The sequence below is a fragment of the Dromaius novaehollandiae genome, chromosome 15 (assembly GCF_036370855.1).
Source record: "Dromaius novaehollandiae isolate bDroNov1 chromosome 15, bDroNov1.hap1, whole genome shotgun sequence".
NCBI lineage: Eukaryota > Metazoa > Chordata > Aves > Casuariiformes > Dromaiidae > Dromaius > Dromaius novaehollandiae.
Window position 1 is genome coordinate 18,511,014 of NC_088112.1, and position 20,575 is coordinate 18,531,588.

The window sequence follows — 20,575 nt, forward strand, 5'->3', positions numbered from 1 at the left end:
TTGTCCCGGATCAAGCTGGTGGCGGTAAGCACTCAGCTTCTGCCCAAAATAATGCCTGCACAGTGGATGGTTGACCTGATAATAATAATAATAATAATAATAATAATAATAATAATAATGCACAAATTATAATGATGATAATAATGTCACAAGCCTCCGTGACCGCTCTAAGCCTGGAGCTATAAAGTGGTCTCAGCGGCCTTGCCTCTTCATGAGAGCATGGATTTGCCCTTTCTATTCCACCATCATATCCAACCTGGCAATGAAAACGTCTTCTTGGATTTTTTGGGTCTGGAAAAAAAACCTGTGGTGGACAAGGAGACTGATCCCTGGGTGGCTTCATCTGGTCCCGCTCAGCCAGCGGCATAAAGACAGACAAGTTATAAGCCTCTTACCTCAACAGATGATAATTGTACAGATCTTTGAAAATAAGTTGAACACTTTCATGTGGTACTTTAATATTGCCCAAAATATTTGGATGTATGGAGGAAAGGTGAACGAAGGATGCTTTTAACTCAGCAACTAGCACTGGAATAAAGTTGGTTGTTTAAAGTCCATTAATAATATTGAAGATGATTGATAGGCTACAATTTAATCACTCAGGCAGAGACACAAAACTAGATATTTATAAGGGACAATGGCTTTCCCCCTCACTTGTATTTAATTTAATTTTGTCTCTATTTATAGTGTAGATAATGTTAATGAGAGTGTATTTATAGAATTGCCCTGGATAACTTCAGGAGAGGCAGTACTAAGGAAAACCATCACGATTTGCAAACTGGGGAGGAAGTAAGACTGAAAGCTTCCTCCCCCTGCTTCAGCTAGTTTCCTTATAAAATTGTTCTTTTTTTTGTGATTTGAAAAGTTCTGATTTTTTCAGTCATTGCTTTTAGTTAGGTTTCATTTCTGCTTTTAAAGCACGATTTTCTACTGCCCGTCCATCAACTTCACAGCTGAGAGCTGACACTGAACAGAGCTAGAGGTATAACCCTGCCCTGGAAAAGGCCATCCAGTTCCGTGCGGGGCTGAAGTGCTGATTCAAGGTCCTGCAGTATTTTTGATCCCCAAAGTTTAATAAATTTCAAGACAGGCAGGCGGGAGTCGCAGACAAATTAAAATTTATTGAGACAGACAAAAATGCAACTATTTCAGACTACAATTAAGCCTTTACAGTTAACCGAAGATAGCAAAATGTTCACATTCCAGTTAACTCCTTATGGAAAAAGCATTCAGAATTTACTATGCAGGTCTACTCACTATGATAGTCTACATCCAGCTACAGTAGGGACATCAAACTGAAACACGGAATATCTGGATCTCTCCGTACAGCTCTACACATTTAACAGGACTGAACATCAACAGCATTGAGAAAAGTATAAAAAGACCAAAACCCACCTACTGTAGAAAGGACTTTTTTGGATGTATAGTAACTGTACAAAGCGGTCTGTGTCTTCAAGGAACTCGGGTGGCGTACAGAAGGGACTGCAATAAAAGCCAACAAACGTGGGGAGCGAAGCTTGCGTGATCCGGTGGTCCGTATCAAGTGGTGACCTTAGAGCTATGTCATTGGCTGCTGGAGGGGAAAAATGCTACAAAACCTCTAATATCAAAATATTCCCATGCCAGAAATGTACACTGAGACTACAGACTAGGCTGGCGAGGCAGAGAGAAGCATTCACTAACAAACAGTGTAGTTTTAAATATAAACTTTACATTTTCAATATAAACTGTAGAATAAATATTAAATAAACACTTCAAATGGCTTAAAATAATGGTCCAGAATAGCTTAAAAAAAGGCAAAGAAAAGAAGTATTCTTTGTATTCACAGCGAAGGCCATTAATGACCCCAAAAACCCAACTGTGCTGAAATCTGAACTCAAGGAGATTTTGATTTAACCACAGCAGTTAAAAGGACACCTTGAAACATAAAGCAATGCCTAACAGTATTTCATAGTCTCTCATATGAAAAGAAAATGCCATTAAAAATTGGTTTGTGTCTCTAAAAGAATGGGACAGCTCTGTTTCCATTTTTACACAATGAGAAAATGTTTGGCAGGTCAGTGATTTGATGTGGGTGGGAAGTCCTGTTTTTGCAAAAAAAAAGAAAAAAGGCATTAAATTAAGCAGAAAGCAAATTAAATGCTTTACAAAGCTCCCAGCAGAAGCGTGAGCAATGGAGGGGGATTGAGCTGGAGGAGCTCTGCATCCAGGCAGACCGACTCGTTTCTTGTCTCTTTAACCACTGATGGAGTTGAACCTAGCTGAGCTTGTCAAGCTGTGGTTTTGGGTGTGCGTGCATGTGTGTGTGTGTGCGCACACGCAGGGCTGTATCCTGCCCTGGACCACAGTGATAGACCTAGAGACTGAGGTTTTAATTAATAAAATGCCAGAATGAAACTAGCCACGACAGCGAGAAGCAAGCCACTGGTGCTGCTCGACATGTTCCCCCCCAGAAATGTCGTGTTTCGGGAAACTGAAATGCTGGTTGTGCCTGTTCCTTTTGCAAGTCAGCATAATTTTCTATGAAAAGCAAGCAGGAAGAGGGTGTGTGCGCCGCGTAGCTCACAGTGATTTTTAAAAAGCTTTTCAGAAGCTGGAGGGAAACCAAAGGGATTTGATCTGAAGCAGGGCGGATGGCCAGCCTTTCACAAGTGGCTGTGAGGGCAGCTTTTTGGGTGTGCACAGGGTGCAAAGCAGCACACAAAACAAATTCCTCACCATTTTACACGTCCTGCTGCGTTAACAATTACGCAGGCTTGGTTGTTGTTTTCAGGTTATTAATCCAGACAAATAGGAAATGAAAGAGGAGAAAGCAACTGAGCCCCTGCAACTTGTAGCACCCGAACCAACATCTCCCTTTCTGCATTGCTTTTCTGGTCGTGCCTGGAGGCCCAGGTCCGGCACGGCGGGCGAGACGGGCTGCAGAGCTCGGAGCGGCTCAGCCCTGACTGCGGACAGGGCAAGGACCATCCCCTGCGCCGGGGTCCCCGGAAAGTGGCTCCTCCAAGCGACATGGGATTTGCCTGCTCCCCCTTGCCGTGGACCAGGGGAGCCACCTGCTTCTTGCTCCGTGCCGCCTCCACCTCCGTAGCCAACACTGTAACCCAGAGGCAGAGCTTTTCCCCGCGGATGAGTTTGCTGTGTAATAAGCACTTTTTTCATTCTGCAAAAATAAAGCGCAGGCAAATCACAGGCACTGCTACGACACTCACATCTGCCTCCCAGGGCAATGGTGGAGTTCAGGTACCAGAAAAATCTCCAAAGCTACAGGAGCTCCTTTTGCTGCACTGGCAAGAGGGGTCCCACCTGCTTTCTGCTCCCGAAACCTTCACATTACAGCCTGGGAGCTCTTCCTCATGCAAGTGCCTGTACTGAAAAGTTTATGCATTTGGGCCTTTAGTCAAACGAGAGCGGTCAGCGTGGCCTCTCCTGCCACACCTAACATCAAGTCAAATGGGTGAATCTAGCTGCTCGGGGCTGCTGGGTGTGCTCGGCCACATCTACCCAACCCGACTGCTCAAGGCGAAGGATTAAATGCCAACCCGTAATCAGGAGACAGCCAGAGCTGCAGGGAGCAGAGCTGCCCACCTGCGCTGAACGTGCAAGTTCAGCAACCCCCAAAATTACCTATTAACCACCTATCACAGAAAGGCTTTTTTCCCTTTACAAAAGCAGATCAATCAAACACGTTTGTGGTGTAAGTCATGGACATCAATGGAAGTAATCTTTCTAGCTTGAGGGTAAATTTGTTCCTAAAAGTTTTTCTGTAGTAAAAACGAACAAACAACCCCTCTCTCCCCCAAAACATGCCTGTGTACATCCATTGGCCTTTCCTTGGCTCTTCCCACTTCTTCGTGTTACTGAAAACAGCAAAAATAACAAAAGGTCACCATGGTACATTCCTGCATCAGAGAACAGCAAGGGGAAAAGACATTACAAATAATTTAGTGTCAATGTGCTGTGATAGAGTTAGGAATACGTTAGAGTTAGGAGATGCTGAGGGAATCACAAATTGCATTTTAATATTATTCTCCTCTTTTACAGGTACGTATTAGAAGTGTGGCACTTGTCGTACTGAGCAGGGGGATTATTCTTTTGAAACATGACCACCTCGACTTGCTTTTTTAAACAGGCCAAATAAGTATTAGCTGTTTAAAATAAAGAAGCGACATCTTCATGGCTTTTGAAGGAAGGATGAGGGCCGGGCGGGTGCACCGGGGTGGGGGTCGGGAAGCAGGGGCAGCTCTGCACCACGTCAGTGCAACTCGCAGTGCAAATGAGTTGAGACCCAAGCTGAGGAACAGCTAGTTTAGAGGTGACCATGCTGTCAGAGGTTTGCAAATCGCTCTTTCCGCAAACACATTGGAAGGCAGATGAACTTTGTTCCCTGGCTGTGGGGCTGGAGCCACGGCAGCTGCAGGCTCTCAGCAGCTCTCCAGATCAAGCCTGCTATCGCCTAACAAACCGAGGCAGTGCCAGCGGCGTGCCCTGAACTCCGGCACCTAGCAGGAGTCTTGCCACCGCCTGCCAGGACGGCTGGACTAAGCCTGTTGGACTCATTTTCAGGGAATGCAAGGAAAAAAGCCCGTAAATGGGCTCCCTTCTGGTTTAAACTTCTGACTTTTTACTAATAGGTACAGATACAGACTATGAAATGAGGCACCTGCTTTTCCTTCTTCATGAAAGAAAAATAACTGCTTCTGATATGATCCAGGTAACCAATTATGATACAAGTTCTCTAAGGCTGATAACATGGGACGGGCTCCTAAGCCTCCCACCAGTTTGCTGAGCCCCTTCTGTGATTCTTCCTTTGCAGGGTATGAGCTGTGCAGGAGAGGATTAAGACATGAAATGTTTTTGAAACAAAACTCATTGCCCCTGTGGATAAAGCAAAAATCCCCCAAACCAACTGAACAAAACTGTATTCCAAACAGTCCTGGTTGGAAAGAAAAAAAAAAAAAGCTGTCTTCAAAATTAAATACACTATACAAAACCAAACTGAATAGAGAGGGAATATTTGTGCCAGGTACTCTCAGATACAATTGCAGAGATATGATGTGACTTGCAATATTGTGCAAAACGTGAGTCCTCAGAATGATGGGCACTACCATATATAACCAATTTCATCATCCTTATCATCATCTTCATCTTCATCATCTTCATTCGCTGCTCTTACATGAATCTTCAGTTTCCCTTCTTTGTCCTTTTTTGCTGCTTCAGGTTCCTCTTCCAAATCATCCAACAATACAACAGATCCACCACTGCCAAAATCCCCTGAGGTTTCTTGCTCTTCTTCTGAAACAGGTAAGAGGGAATGGTCATTCTCCCATGTGACACCAAACCCCTCTGGTCAACGTTCATCACTACCCTGGTAGTTTAAGCTACTGCCATTTGCACTTTTTGAATTCATTGGTCCAGCTGCTCATGAAACAACTTGCAAATTTCAATTTTCATCCTGAACTGGGATAAATATATATTGTTTCACGATAAGAAAATGAATTGCCTAAGAAACTATGCATCCCCTGCCTCCTAGAGACTCAACTGATTTTTTTTAGGAGAGTACCAACTCTGTTCACATGCATGCAGCCCACAAAATAATTGCCCATTCGCAAATACTTTCAGCCTATCATGACTAAGTAGACCAGGCTAAAAATATTCCACAGATTGATTTTATTTGAGTGCTTAAAGCACACTCCTGCAAATGCACCTATTGAGCCTAACACCTTTGATGCAATTCTGGGCACCTCTGACCTTCTAGACCTCGGCTTCTCCTACTCTTTCTGGAATAAGAAGAGCTGCATCCACAACCACCACTAAAACACGCTGGAGGAATACCATTCCACTTGAATCTCGTTTGTTTAGGTATAAGCACTAGGTGGTGATTGTACATATGAACATAATATCATATTGTCAGCATTTTCATCAGGCTTCGTTGTTAGTTTATAAAATTTTACACAGTTAAGCCTTCCTTGTCGGGAGAGACAATATTTATGAAGGCCCTGTAAATGCGTACTCCAGAATATACAGAATATATTTAATAACTCTGCATAACAATCCCATATCCTTTATTTTAATAGCAACTGCTAAATTTTCCAAGCCAGTAGCAAAACCATCTTCTTATCAGTGGTTATTGCCAATTTAATTCTGCCGCACAGCCACAGTCCAAAGGAACAGTGTGTATCAAGACCCCATTTGTATTATGAATAGGAAAATGCAGGAGCACTTTGAACACTGGTAATTATGTTTTCCCCGTTGTCACTTTTCGTTATCGTGCTTGATCTTACAGCAATGGCAGGGCTAACAACAGTGTTAATTCCTTTGCTATCTGAGGAAAGCACATCATTACTCACCGCAACTAACCGTCCCTTGTTTTCTGGAGCCGGCTATCTCATTCCCGTACTTATCAACGCACCAGCACTGCCCTGTGCTGCCATGGCACTGAGTTGCTTTGTAATAACCTTCTTCGTTGCAGCGTGGGATGAAAGCACCTGAATAAAACACAAGGTGTGATCAGGAACCCATGCCTCCGCAGCAGCATGCAGGTACACGGGGCAGTAAATTACTTACATAACAGACATAAAAATGGAAGTCAGTCAATCATTTATGTATCTCTCTAGCTATATCTCTCCCTACATTTCTCTCTCTATATATCAATGTATAAAAAATATATCCTTGAGTTTCCAACCTCATCCCGCTGCAGATCTCGTCCAATGCTAAAATGCCACTAATGTAGGTCTGGAAGATCAGAACAGAAATCTGTGTATATCTATCTGCAGAAAGCTTTGTGTAAATGATCAGCTTTACAGACCACTTTACATTTGTGGCTGCTAAAGACTCATTTTCACTATTTACCAAAAATAGTTCTAATAACAATGTGGAGGTACTCAGCTTTGCAGTTTTTGCAGGTTGATGCTCACCGTCCAGCTGCTGTCACTCAGCACAGCTGTGCCCGAGTCACCAGCAACCCAGGAGCTCCCAGGAGCAGCCAAGGAGTGAACCCAAGTGGTGTCACAGGGCAGGCAGAGAGCAGTTGCTCTATTTTAAACCATCTCATCCTTTCTCTTTCCCTTGAGCAATGCAATCTTTCCCTTTTTTGTAACAGGCCTTTTCGCATCACTTCACTGTGGTTCATGCAGGGTATTAAAACGCTCCACACTGGCTGTAAAAGCCATAGATTTAAAAAAAATATATGGGACAAGCTCGCTGCCAACAAAACCACGTGCGGCTCCGCTGGTTTGAAAGGATTCACGCTTTGGTGTGAGTAAAAGGTCCGTTCCTTCTGCAGGGGGGGGGTTTGTGCCAGCTCGCACATGCACACGCAGCACCGGAGCTTTAAATATTTAGCTGTGCACACTAATGTCACGATATGCACCAGCCAGCGCAGCGTGGAGAGCACAGCGTGTCCTCGCCGCGGTATCAGGTGCCGGTGGCAATCTGGGGAGGCTGGAGTATCTCTAGGAGCCAGCGCTGGACAGAGCGATGACTCACGCTGCGAGTCCCAGACAAATCGGTCCCTGCGTGCATGAGAAACAAGCGCTGGCTACAAGCTCTGGCATCTGGAGGGGGGCAATCAAACACCCCGCGGAGTGGGAATATTTCATGCCACAGTTTGGTTTGGCACCAGAGAACATCTGCAGAGCTTGGAAGAAAAAAGGGGTTTGTGCTTCCTTTCCAACGCTTATTGCATAGCTGGTGCTTTCCGTCGCTTTTCCACTAAGCTTTTCCACTAAGCGCTATGAGCTGGTCATCATTCCCCACTGGAACGCCACAGGCTGGTGCATCAGGCTTCCCCAGCTCCCTCTGTCCCAGGCAGTGTTTAATTATTCCACATAAGCTGGAACAGCACTGCTACACCTATACTTTCTTTAAAGATCCAGGTCCATATCTCTTTTCTGCATCATTTCCTTACATATATAACACCACCCTTCGTGAGAAACCATAGGGAGAATAATTATACGCTAAGGATTGCGAAGCACACAGGTAAAACCCGGATAGGATTAAGTGCTAGCCAGCCTGCAGCGTCCCGTATTAGCTATTATACCAGTTGAATTCACAGGGCTGATATAGAAGAAAATAGTGATGGGAGGGGAAATTTATTATCTTAGTGATGTGGGAGAAGCATTATCAGGCTGCACAGTTGTATGTCCTAAAAGTACGCTCACTGCAGTTAATTGTACTCTAGATAAATCTGGTAGGAAAAGATGAATAGTGCTGTTTACTTTTTAATTCAGTCCCCTGGGATGCTAGACTCTGTTTGAAAGTCTCCAAATTCAACATATCTAATGGCAACGGCTTTGAAGTACTTTGTTGCAACTGTCATGAGTTTTGAAAAATATATAGAAAAGAAAATATCAAAAGTCCTCATTTTTTATCAATGGATACGAGTTCACAGAAATCTTCTCCATGTGTACTGTCCGGAATGTAAATTCTGTGCTCTATATGTCAGGGACAGAGAAGGAAAGAGAATAATTAAGGACTAGTTTCTCAGAAAATATTCATCTATCTTCAATCTTTCTTGTTGCTACAAGCAGTGCTTTTGTCATGTGTGCGTTCTGTTTTCCATCTGCATGATTTTGCAACCCAGTGACCAGAAAAGACATTGTTTTCCTCTGTATAACTAGCAATGAAATCAGATTAAAATCTCACAGACAGGTGTCATTATGCAGGCAGACTTTCAAGTGAGTGAGTAAACCAAAATGTTCCTCTCTGTGTTATTTTCTAGCTTGTGGAACAACCTATGCCAGACACTGATTTGTTGAGCTTAGCCTGTTTTATGCTTTTTTTTTTTTTTAACAGTTGACTAGAAGTTATTTGTGGTAAGGGACTATTCTTGCTGCTTTTATGTTGTCATTTTAGTCCTGCTATTGCGATCAGATCCCAGTGCCATGTGGCAGAAGTGCTTGCATGTTGTACTACCTGCAATAGAGTCATTATTTTTCCCACGCACTAGAAAAAAGCACTTATGCTTCAACCTAGATGACATTTATGGCACACAGCACATAACAGCAGAGCGGATAATAAACATGGGATAGCCAGAGCTAGCTATGACGAGCTGGGCTTCTCCATCTTTGGGCTTTGAAAATCATATGAAACCCATGAGATAGAGAAAACAGTGACTTCCTCTGTAACAACACACATTTGAGCATAAATATGACTTGCTTACGAACGTGGCACACACACACAGCCGAGTGATCAGCCCTCCCTTCACTTCTGCAGCTATGAGCAGCAGGAGCAGCAGCTCTGAAACATCTTAGCCTTTATGCAAACATCCTAAGAATGGTGACAGAACTAAACCCTACCCGCTGTGACCTCTGGGCATGCTTATTCTGATTTTAAACAAAGTAATCCAGGCTGGAATGGTTTCTAAGGTAGCCTGAACCTGGAGGCCAAACAGCACTGGCTCCTGGGAATGTCAGGGTTTGGCAAAGACGAGCTTTGCAGAAGCTGTTTGCAGGGTCTGCTAATGGGTATCCAGAATATACAGATTAAATCTGAGAGCAACCTGAGAAGCAGACAAAACTCGGAGATGCATTTCGCCAGAGACTGTGGCATGCACGCTCTGCGCGGCAGCTAACGACGCTGTAAGAAGTGAAGATGAGCTGCTGCTGATGGGCCTGACAGCCTACTTCTGCGGTACACCGGGCTCCCCAAGGGCTAGATCCAGCGCCTTCTATAAACAAATAGACTTTACTGTGTGCTGATCTGCCTCGCATGATTTGGGGCTATGTACACGAACACACCGGGACAGAAACTTCACTAAGATAACACCACAGAAACTCTAGGTACATCATACCATGCGATTTTAGGGTGTAGAATAAGTTTCATTAAAATAACCCAGTTTAACAACCTGATTTTTCAGCAATTAAATGGAACAATGCCGTATGGGGGATTATTCCACCTAATTTTAGATATCCCGTGCATTATGAGATGAATCAGGTCAGGCTCCCAGCAGCGAAGGGAGAGAGGGGCAGGCACTATCACAGCTCCAGCGCACAAGACCATCCTGCAGAGATGCTAAAAATGAGGAGATGCAAATCCCTGTTTCCATGGCCTGGATCTGAGTGTCATACACCCGCAGTAGTACACCGAAAAATTTCTTCAGGGTGATTATACAAACCTGAACCGTGAGGAATGCGTGTATTGCACTGCAACTGGAAGATGACATGAACTCATCACCCATGCACTGTGCCGCCAAAAATAGGAGGTTTGAGCATCAAGCAGACTTTGTACTCAGTATTGACCTTCCAGGTGATGAAGGCAGCTTTAAGCTTGGTGCACACTAGGGTTTACATTTTTGGAGAGCTGTAAATCTGTCCCTAATCCGCTGCCACCTGCGCTGTACATCGCTCTCCCATCTTCCATTTCACTGCCCAGCGCCAGGCTGACGCTCTGCGGTGCACACTCCCGACTCAAAACATTAGTCCCTAATTGAAACACGGTTGCTGCACAGAAAGTTACAATAATCACAGAAGCTTTAATTAGTTGAGTAAATGAACAGCAAGTAATCGAACTTACCCAACAGACTCTTCCCTCTACTTAGCTTTTGAATTCTATTCATTTCATTCTGGCAAGGAAGACCTGAAATACAGAGTATGAGAATCAGCTTCCAGATGGTGCAGGACAGACTCTCTAATGACTGGTTTCACTATTGACATGAAATGTAGATGCCTGTACCCCTGGGAATGAAACAGGCCCATATGCTGATACTGTACTGCAAAACAAATTTGTGTCATTAGCTCTACTAATTAAAAAAAAATTTGCAACACACTGCAGTTGAAAATACTGTTTGGGGGCCGCTTTCATTGTTTCTCCTCTTTTCTGGCTCTGGAAAATATAGCCATGTGAAAATGCCAAACTGAAATACTTGAACTATTAAAATTTTGAAACATTAATGTTAAACCAGCAATAATTTTGAAGATGTGATGCATGAGAGACCAGTACTTCTGATTGGAGCAAAGCTCCAAGCTTATTACCAGTGTTACCAGTTTGGGCAAACATTGGAATTAGTTTTGCGGGCAAACAAGCTGAGTGATGTGTACATGTCTATATTGCTTTCACACAGGTAGAGGAGCTGAAGGTCCCTACTGCTTGCAGGGGGTCCTCAGCACTTTGACCAGCCCAGGCCCATCTCCTTTAGGGGTCTATACATTGCAGTTTGGCTGCTTCAAGTCTTCTCCTTGTTCAGTTGAGTGTCTCCTTAATTATATTTAAAAGGATTATTGTCATCCTTCCAGTGAGGATTGGCATGTCTGCCTGGCCTAAACACTGGTAACAAACAACAGCAATAATATAAAACCACTTAGCCTAAAACGCTGATTTTGCTTACACATTATTAAACGTGAATATTATAGAATTACAGCAACCTCAGCAATTCTCACCAACGCGGCATGAATCAGTTTGACTCTGTGAAGCAGAACAACTCACCGCCCGGCTTCTGAAAGCAGTAGCACCACTCGTTGTTGGAAAGCTTTCCATCTTTGAAGGAGTCGCAAGAGTTGAAGAGAGGCTTAACGCATGGCTCATACTTATCAAGATAAATGGCACTGATCTCCGAGGGATCCAGCAGCAGGTCGTAGTTCATGTCAAGCTTGTTGAACATCCAGCCTAAGGAATCCTTACAGATCGGTAGTATGCTGGTGTCAAATCCTGGAAGAAGATGGGCAAATATCCCCGTGTGAATCACTGCATGCACTGCACAGGCATCATCGCCAAGCTACAGCCTTCCTGACTTTTTTCAGCTGGACTCTGAACATTGACCTGATCTGCCCAATACAGAACAAATTCTAAGACAACTGCATGAATAAAGCTTAAAACCTGAACATGACTACAGACTACAACACTATTCACACTCTTTATAAACTGGCGGGCAGGGAGGGTTGAGGTTCGGAGCTGATTACTGTAATTCAAACTTATTTGTACTCAAAAGCAAACTCAATCGCATATATTTTCTTTTTTTTTCCATTCTCAGTCCCAAGTGGGTTGGCCTTATTCCAAGAAACTGAAACGTGATGAGAAAAGGCTGCATCCACTGTGTTTTCAAACTAGGCTGAGGCAAAATGCAGTTTAAATGCTGTTTCCCAGACCTCTTTCTAGTTCCCTGACCAAATTCTTTCCTAGCGTGCTCTCACCTCCCACCTCTCATCCAGGCTTCTCCCTCCTCCAGGCCATGCCTCCTGCGGTGAGCAACCAGTGCTGAGGTCTGGCCTGCAAACTCACTGGGGGAGTGAGGGGGGGACGCGAGGGAGCGTCCCTTTTGCTTGCACCGCTCCGAGGAGTCACAGTGCTCAGCTGGGAGATCCAGACCAGTGCAAATGCACAGGAGAGGCAGCTCCTGCTCTCGTACGCCACACCAGCACTGTTCCTTCTTGCCTGCTCCAGGATTCTGTGACAAAATGGGAATGTGTTCTTCTAGCACTTTGGAAACCATCACCATCACTCATTATAATGGCTCGAATCCTTAAAAGACTGCAGCAGCGGTGGTACCACGGCAAGACTAAGTCGTGCATATACCCACACGTATATGAGAAATGTGCAGAGACTCACATCGTATATGAGAAATGCACACTCCCCTATTCTGCCTCCTCTACAAAGAGAGTCACAGAATCACACAGAATCACAGAATGGTTGAGGTTGGAATGGACCTCTGGAGATCATCTAGTCCAACCCCCCTGCTCAAGCTGGGTCACCTAGAGCTCGTTGCACAGGATCGCGTCCAGGCAGATTTTGAATATCTCCAGAGAAGGAGACTCTACAACCTCTCTGGGCAACCTGTTGCAGTGCTCTGTCACTCTCACAGTAAAGAAGTTTTTCCTCATATTCAGATGGAACTTCCTGTGTTTCAGTTTGTGCCTGTTGCCTCTTGTCCTGTCACTGGGCACCACTGAAAAGCAGCGGGCCCACATTTTCCCTAGTCTTCCTTTTGCTATTGATACATTTGAAGAAGCCCTTCTTGTTGCCCTTGCCAGATTTAATTCCAAATGGGCCTTAGCCTTCCTCGTCGCATCCCTGCATACTCTGACAACATTCCTATATTCCTCCCAAGAGGCCTGTCCCTTTTTTCTACACGCTGTATACTTCCTTCTTCTGCTTGAGTTTTGCCAGGAGCTCCTTGCTCATCCATGCAGGTCTCCTGCCCCCTTTGCTTGACTTCTTACTCATAGTACTCATAGGGATGCACCGATCTTGAACTTGGAGGAAGTGATGCTTGAATATTAACCAGCTCTCTTGGACCCCCCTTCCTTCTAGGGCCCTAACCCATGGGATTCCTCCAAGCAGGTCCCTGAAGAGGCCAAAGTTTGCTCTCATGACGTCCAGGGTTGCGATCCTACTTATTGCCCTGCTTTCTCCTTGCAGGATCCTGAACTCTACCATCCCAAGGTCACTGCAGCCAAGGCTGCCCTCAGCCTTCCCATCTCCAACCAGTCCTTCTCTGTTAGTACAAGGTCCAGCAGCACGCCTCTCCTCGCTAGCTCCTCCACCAGCTGTGTCAAAAAGTTATCATCAGTGCTCTGCAGGAACCTCCCGGACTGTGTGTGCCTAGCTGTGCTGTCTTTCCAGCCGATATCAGGGTGGTTGAAGTCCTCCATGAGAACCAGGGCCTGTGATCATGAGGCTACTGGCAGCTGTCTGCAGAAGCCCTCATTGACTTCCTCTTCCTGATCAGGTGGCCTGTCGTGAACACCCACAACAGTGTCAGCCGTGACACCCATGGCTCCCATTGCCTTTTCTCACAAACAAGACAGGGCATTATAAGTCCGCACACTGACTGTATTTTGAAAGCCTGGTTCAAACATGGACTAATTTCCAAATTATCTACGATGCAAGAAAGTATATTTGTGGTCTAGAGCTAACAAATCTGAGAATAAGCATACTGGTTCCCATGAGGACTCAGAAACACGAATACCCTGGTTAGGGATTTACATGCCTGGAGGGCACCTGAACCCCGCGCCCTGGGCATGCTGCGTCGTGCTGCTTCGGCTGCGTGCAGCAAACCTGCCCATGCACTACTCAGCCTGCTTTGGGTGACCTGCAGAAGACTGACGGGCTTTTTCTCTTTGCTGCTTTCACGGAAAGAGGTCAAGCTTAGCCTCACTTGCTGTTAACTGTCAAGTCCCATTTCCAGATGCCACTTCGTTAAAGCCAAACCGAAGATGTTGCCAGAGTCCCACTGACAGTTTTCCCAAGCTCTGCAGCCTACCTGCTATTTTAAGTATTAATCCAAGGGAGGGCAGCGCTCTACGCTGGAAGCTGTGCTTTTTATTTGTCACTGCAGCTGAGGGTTGTCGGTGAGCACGGAGGCATGATCAGAAGGGTTAACTAACGGGAAGGCTTATGTCAGTCCTAGCACACGTTTCTCTAAGAAAGGAAGAGGGTGACGCCGTTTCCTCAGGGCTAGCGGCAGCTCAGGCAGGGAAGAGAGAGATCACGCTGAACTTTTTATCACATTTTTGTGCTGTTATCTCCTCTAACGTTATCTAATCAAATTTGAGCACAGTGAAAAAGGCCGTATGAATAGATGTAGGGAGTAATCCTGCTCACCTTGCTGAAGCAATTAGGACTATCGACTGCAATTATTTCATTCATATGAAGAAGGCAAGCAGGGTTTGGTCACTGTGCAATCTCTTGTCAAGTGAAAGATTTCAGAGCCCTTGACTTTGCCTTTCCACAGCGCAGAGGAGCAGGGCTGGTATGGTGGGTCCTGCTTTGTACGTGTGTCCACTGTGCCTGAGTCCCCTCCGTGGGGCAGATGTCCTCTCTGGGGATGGTCCTCATGCCACACTGTGGGATGTCCTGCTGCAAGGTCTCTCATGCAACCGGTTCTGCAGAGCACGTGTTGCTCAGCCCCTCGGCCATCCACCGGTCACCTCCCAGCCGGTGAGGGTCGATGCAGAGATCTGGCGGAGAACTTCCCCCGACAGTGTGTGTGGATTATTTCTGACTCTTGCTTTCCTCCCTGCTGGGCGCTCTTGCATGGACGACGGCACCCTGGGACACGACAGCAGCCTGGCTCCAGTGCCAGGCCATCTGCACAGGTCACCAGAGAGCCACCAACGCGCCTAAGAGGCTGCTCTGTGGTGTGCCATCCGTGCTTGTATGAAAGACACAGGCGCGCAAGGTCACTTATGAAGACACTTAATTACATCAGCTGAAGAGTTTTTGACAGCAATTTCTTATAAACAAGGGAGCTTTTTAGGAGGCTGTGCTATTAAGCAGTTCTGCGTATCAGACTGCATAGTCTGCAAGCCTTTAAACATTACAGAGCGAGGTGCTACAGAAAGCTCTTAGCTAGCTGGTTACTACCAGCGAAAAGGCTAACACTTTAATTGTCCTTCAGCACGTGGGTGAAGGTGCACAGCAGCATCTATCTCCACATCATCCTACCACCTGTAAATTGCCTTTGCTCTGCTGTGTCTGCAGCAGAGACCAAGGGTGCTGGCAGCTCTCTGCCACCCCAGCGCAGCGAGTGCCCTGAGCACGAGGCGGGCGCTGCTCCCGTGCGTGAGCGGGCGGCCGGCGGAAAACGCTCCGCAGCTACTTCATCTGGGAAGTCACCGTGCCAGGCGCTGACGCTTGGTGTGACAGAGTCAGGTTTGCCTCACACACGGCAGATGAGGGGAGGCCAAGCAGCGCTGAATGAATTAATGGCTCCTTCCTGCAGTCTTCTGATAAATTTTCTTACCCATATGGTGCAATATGCTGGATGAAATAAAGCGCATTCTGCAGTTCTGTGATGAACAATGTTCTTAGGTTAGTAAGCTGGATTTTGAGCCCAGAGGACCTGGTGCAACAGCAGCCTCAGTGAGATCTTTTCTGTGTCTTTCTCTGCCTCAACGCAGCCCTGCAGCAACTATGGTTAGAGGTCGGAGAGGAGAGCAGCCTTCATAACCCGGCTGCTCATGGGTCTCCGCAGAGACCGCCAATGAGGATGTCAATTAGTGTCAACGTGGTAGTGGCTGCTCCATGTCACACACCTGCTCGCAAGGACCTGGACTGAGACCATCATGTTTCTCCTTCCATCTGACAGCTGCTCAGTGGCCTAACAACTCTCATTCGCTGCAGATCGGGAAGGAATTCAAGCCAGCAACCTACGTGTGAAAGTCTTGATATCCCATTAATACCTAAAATGCTCCATCTCCACTGAATTAAAAGAAAATTAAATAAAAAAAATCTTTGAGTGAAATTCCTAATTAAAAATAAACAGACCTTCTCGCACATAGAATTATTTCTCTCCCTTCAAGAGTTGACTTACATGAGTCAGATTTATTTTATTAAAGTATACTACAATTTAATTAACAGGGGAATAATTAACCTAATTTCCTCCATCACTTAAAATAAAAGACGGAGGAGAAGAAATGTTCCGCAGAAAGGATCCTTTGTATTGTACAGATCTCTAATAAGAGAAAAACAACTCCCACTCCAACCAAAGAGACTATCTAGATACAACGAGGGAATGTTGTGAATTATCGACAGGCTCTGGAGCAATTTGAATTGGATCTTAGTACCTAATTAGTGTTATTATTTTCTTATTTCAAACATGTCCCTGAGTTGGTCATGTTTATATTATTTATTGAGGTAGCTTCAATTGTACAAAGACTGTGGAAGACAGAGTTCCTGGTCAATGGTGCTTCGTTAGGGTCTGGCAGATAGCAATATTGAGCGCAGGTCTGAGATCTGAAACACCAACGACTCGCCCTCATCCCTTTCCTTTCAAAAGAGTTTAAAAAAAAGAAAAAGTGAACTTTTTTCTTCAGCTGAGGGTGAACTTAATACATTCAAAAAGCTTATTTACACTCACAGTAGCATCTTGAAAATTTAATGTAGCATGGAGAAATCTCTGCTGGAACACCTTCTCCAGACAGCTGATGTGTCCGAGGCATCGTAGTCATCACTTCCCACCATCTGTTCCCTTTTACTGCCACGGGGGCATACCCAAAATGGATTACTTTGAGGATGCATATGCCTTTTAAGACACTACAGGCATAACCAAACCAGTTCAGTTTAATGAAGCCATCAGCCTGATAAGGAGGGGAATGCACGCAGAGCGATAAAAAAAGAGCGATGGGTACGTCAGAGCATACTTCTAGAGCTGCGTGTGTCCTGTTTGCCAGGATTCACACAAATATTTTTTTCAGTTTGGGTCTGTGAACTTTGTTTTGAATTTTGAGCCTCATTTAAGATGTCTTTTATTCTTACGAACGTTTGAAGTTAGAGGAAGCGAAATCCTGCTGTCCTTACTCAATGCGCATTTCCAGTACTACCGGAGAGAACTGAGGCTGTAGAATTTGGCACACGCAGATTAATTCATGAATAGTGATGCAATCTTCTTAAAAAGAAAAACAAGCCCAAGTTTTGTGGCGTTCAGTAAAGATTTAAGCATGTTTATTCATAAAGTTTCTTTTTTTTTTCCCACTGACACATAAGAAAACAAGAATATGTGCCAAACTAAGTCAACAGCCTAAAAATGAACATTGTTGAGATCAAGTGTTTAAGATCATCAAGGCAGCCTTTCATATAAAAGCTGCCAGGAATCAAACTAAACTAAAAAGAGATAACGGCTCCTCTGTGAATCAGAGCAAACACTGCAGAATTACCAGAATTGTTTTTCTCACTGAAATTGCTCCAACAAAAAAATCCTCGAGGAATCAATTTGGTCTTTGGCCTTTGGCTAAGCTTTTCATGAGAAGCCCCTGGGTCTTCTGCATAGGGAACATCATCTTTACACGTGGTTGTGGGCCCAAAGGACTTCAGACAAAGTTTCCTCTCTGTGGAGTTTTCTATGACGGGGCCTGAAATGAATTCACATCTTGAAGCCCTGATTAGCTGTATGCCCAACTGCCTTTTTGCACTACTGTTGAGCTTCTTTTGCATGGTAAGAATATTCTTTTCAGAGGACTGTTAAAAAGAAAAATAGGACATACTGCTTCAAAGATAGAGACTTTGTTGAAAATAAATGACTACTGAAAGTGACTAAATGACTAAAGAAACTAGCCACTGACATCAAAAGAGCAGGAAAAGAGAGCAGCTGTTTGAAGCCTTTAATGTATGGTTGTGTGGACCCAGGCTTGAATTAGGGCAGTGAAGTGAAGATGAGTCAGATACCTAGATAAAACTTGTGCATCTTACTTTGCAAGGCAGAGGCCCATGTATTTTGGGACACACTGTTTGAGAGAATTAATAAGTCCTTATAGAAAATAAGTTTGTATCTGCTTTCTGATGAGCATAACCTCCTTTGACGCCGTTATCTGAGTCCTTCCCCTTCTTGGTGGGTAAATGACATCAAAATCAGTCATAGTGGTTCAACCCACAGAGAGTAAATGTCCTCTAAACTATCTGTTTTCTTCTTTTTTTTCTTAAAGCATCAACAGAAGCTTAGAAGGTATTATTAAATACCTGGGACACAACAGATAAGCCCACCTTTTCTCTGTGCATGCAATTCCAGCTTTCCGCACCGTTTAACTATGCCAGCTCTGTGGCTGTGGCATGGATATTTTCATTATTCTTTTTCTTATATAACTTGTTAGCTGGAAATTGCAAAATAAAGTCTAAGTGAGTCTTTTTCAACAGTGGCATAGTTTCCTCTGTGCCTGTAAACCCCGGTCTTGGCTCGTGCCACTTACCCTGGGGCAGGCAGTGGGCACAGACTGGGGGTGAGCCCGGGCCATGGTCCATCCCCGATAGAGGACTGGGATGCAGCCACCCTGGTTTGGACCCTGGCCACGGAGTTTAGCTGTACGGACATGAACTGTGTCACACCACTTAACCTCAGGGCTTGAGAAAAGTCCCTGGGAAGTTTTATTTACAAGTCTAGATGTGGCCTCCGTGGCCTCCAGACTGAGCTATTTGCCTGCCTAACTTGTAAAGGTCTCACTGCTTCGCACTGCTGGTTTTAAAGCAGCTTGAGGCAGAGAGAGCACAGTGACTGCAGCTCCTTTAGAAACCGGTGGAGCTATTTGCAGGATCAGGTCCCCTGTGCAACCGCATACTTGCAGACACCTGCAACCTGGCAGCGTGAAGAGCTGAGCTCAGCCGCTTGCTCTGACGGTCCACGGAGCCGCCTGCAATGCCCGACACGCAACCCGGAGGGCATCTGCTTACTGCCTTGTGCTGTCTCCGAGCTGGTTGGCTTGATGACGCGATTTGCATCCTCGTGCAGAGCACCGAACCAGTCTTTTAGTCGCGAGGCGAGACTCCTCAATTCCTTGTCTGTGCAAGCTGGAGAGAGAACACAGAAACCCACTCAATCAAGAGCATCAGCAAAACACTTTCTCCAAATATTCTGTTAGAAAAATATTATTTATTCAGAGTTGCAAAGTCCTTGCTATAAGAGCTTCAAAGTAAAAGAGAAGGTTAGGGAAAAGTGTGCAAGTTAAAAAGAAAATGTAAGGAAGTCATAATGAATTTAAGTTGATGGAAGAAATGACTCCAATGATTGTTTGCAAGTTCTCAGGTGGGGCTATGTGACTGCTCAACTTAACTGCTCTCATCTCTTAGGATTTCAGATAAATATCCCAGTCAAATAGATGGGAGTGGGGAGGGAAGAGTTCTCTAGACATACTACTTGAACATGATACTATGAGTAATTTATAACCCACATTTCATTTATTGTTACAGTAATAGGAAATATATAAATAGCTATATGTATATATCTATCTATATTTCTTTATATACATATAAAAGAAAACTGTCATGTTGCTCTAGTTCTGCTGCAAATGAGACTTGCCACCTCTGAAGGTTGTCAGCTCTTGCTTGTTTGCTAGGTGAAGCATTCCCTGCTTCCATTCTTTATGAAATTTTACTGCCAAATATCTATTTTTTCCAGAAATCTCTGCCAAGAGGTTAATGTCCAGCTAAAACAAATATTTTTAAGTAAAAAAGCTACATTAGTCACCAGTTTCTGTAAGAAAAAAGTCTTCTTGTTTCTATATTGGTTACTGCTTGAAATTACCATGCTCAGGCCATTTTATTATTCCTGCTGTGTACTCGCTCTACATTTTAAATGCCGTTTCTGGGAACACAAAGCCAGATTTTATGCAATAGAGGCAGACATCCTTCACAGGGTAAAGCACAATAAGTCTTCTCCAATTCACTGCACATTATAATATTCCTCCCACCAACTTATTGAAGATCAAGTCCCACCGCTCGTCTTCCCAGGTTAAACTCACTTCGATGACTGCAATGAACTCATTGCTACTTAATAGCTGTGGCGAGTACAGCTTGGTTTCTAGTTTTTTCGGTCAGAAGTAATGCTGAAGTTAAAAATAAGATGCTACAGGGTTTTCTAAGTGGAAAGTCTTTTAGCATATTTGGGGTTGGGGGAGAAAAAGATAGGGAGAGATTTTCCCATTCTGCTGTAACGCTAAAAGAGCTTGATAGATTTTCTTATTAAAAATAAACATATAAGAATCACTGTCCCACTAAGGCTGTCCATGTAAGGAAAAACCAGGTCTTAAAGATTGGAGTTTTGGAAAAAAAACCAATCAAGGTAAAAAAAACCCGAAGACAATGCAATATTAACTCTAATGTGGCTTATATTACTGAAGAGGCTTATATTTTATCACTTTTTAAAATTCATACT

General features: G+C 44.5%; 1 protein-coding gene across 1 annotated transcript in view; it reads right to left on the bottom strand.

Moving 5' to 3' along the window:
- Nucleotides 1-1,101: 1,101 nt before the first annotated feature.
- The window catches only part of SPOCK1 (SPARC (osteonectin), cwcv and kazal like domains proteoglycan 1), a 324,732-nt gene continuing 305,258 nt past the window's right edge, over nucleotides 1,102-20,575 (bottom strand). Inside the window, exons 7-11 of the mRNA XM_026101957.2 lie at nucleotides 19,096-19,212; nucleotides 11,425-11,646; nucleotides 10,516-10,578; nucleotides 6,351-6,488; nucleotides 1,102-5,295 (exon numbers count right to left, since the gene is read on the bottom strand). Coding sequence (XP_025957742.1) covers nucleotides 5,105-5,295; nucleotides 6,351-6,488; nucleotides 10,516-10,578; nucleotides 11,425-11,646; nucleotides 19,096-19,212 — 731 coding nt within the window. The 3' untranslated portion in view covers nucleotides 1,102-5,104. The remainder of the gene's footprint in view (nucleotides 5,296-6,350; nucleotides 6,489-10,515; nucleotides 10,579-11,424; nucleotides 11,647-19,095; nucleotides 19,213-20,575) is intronic.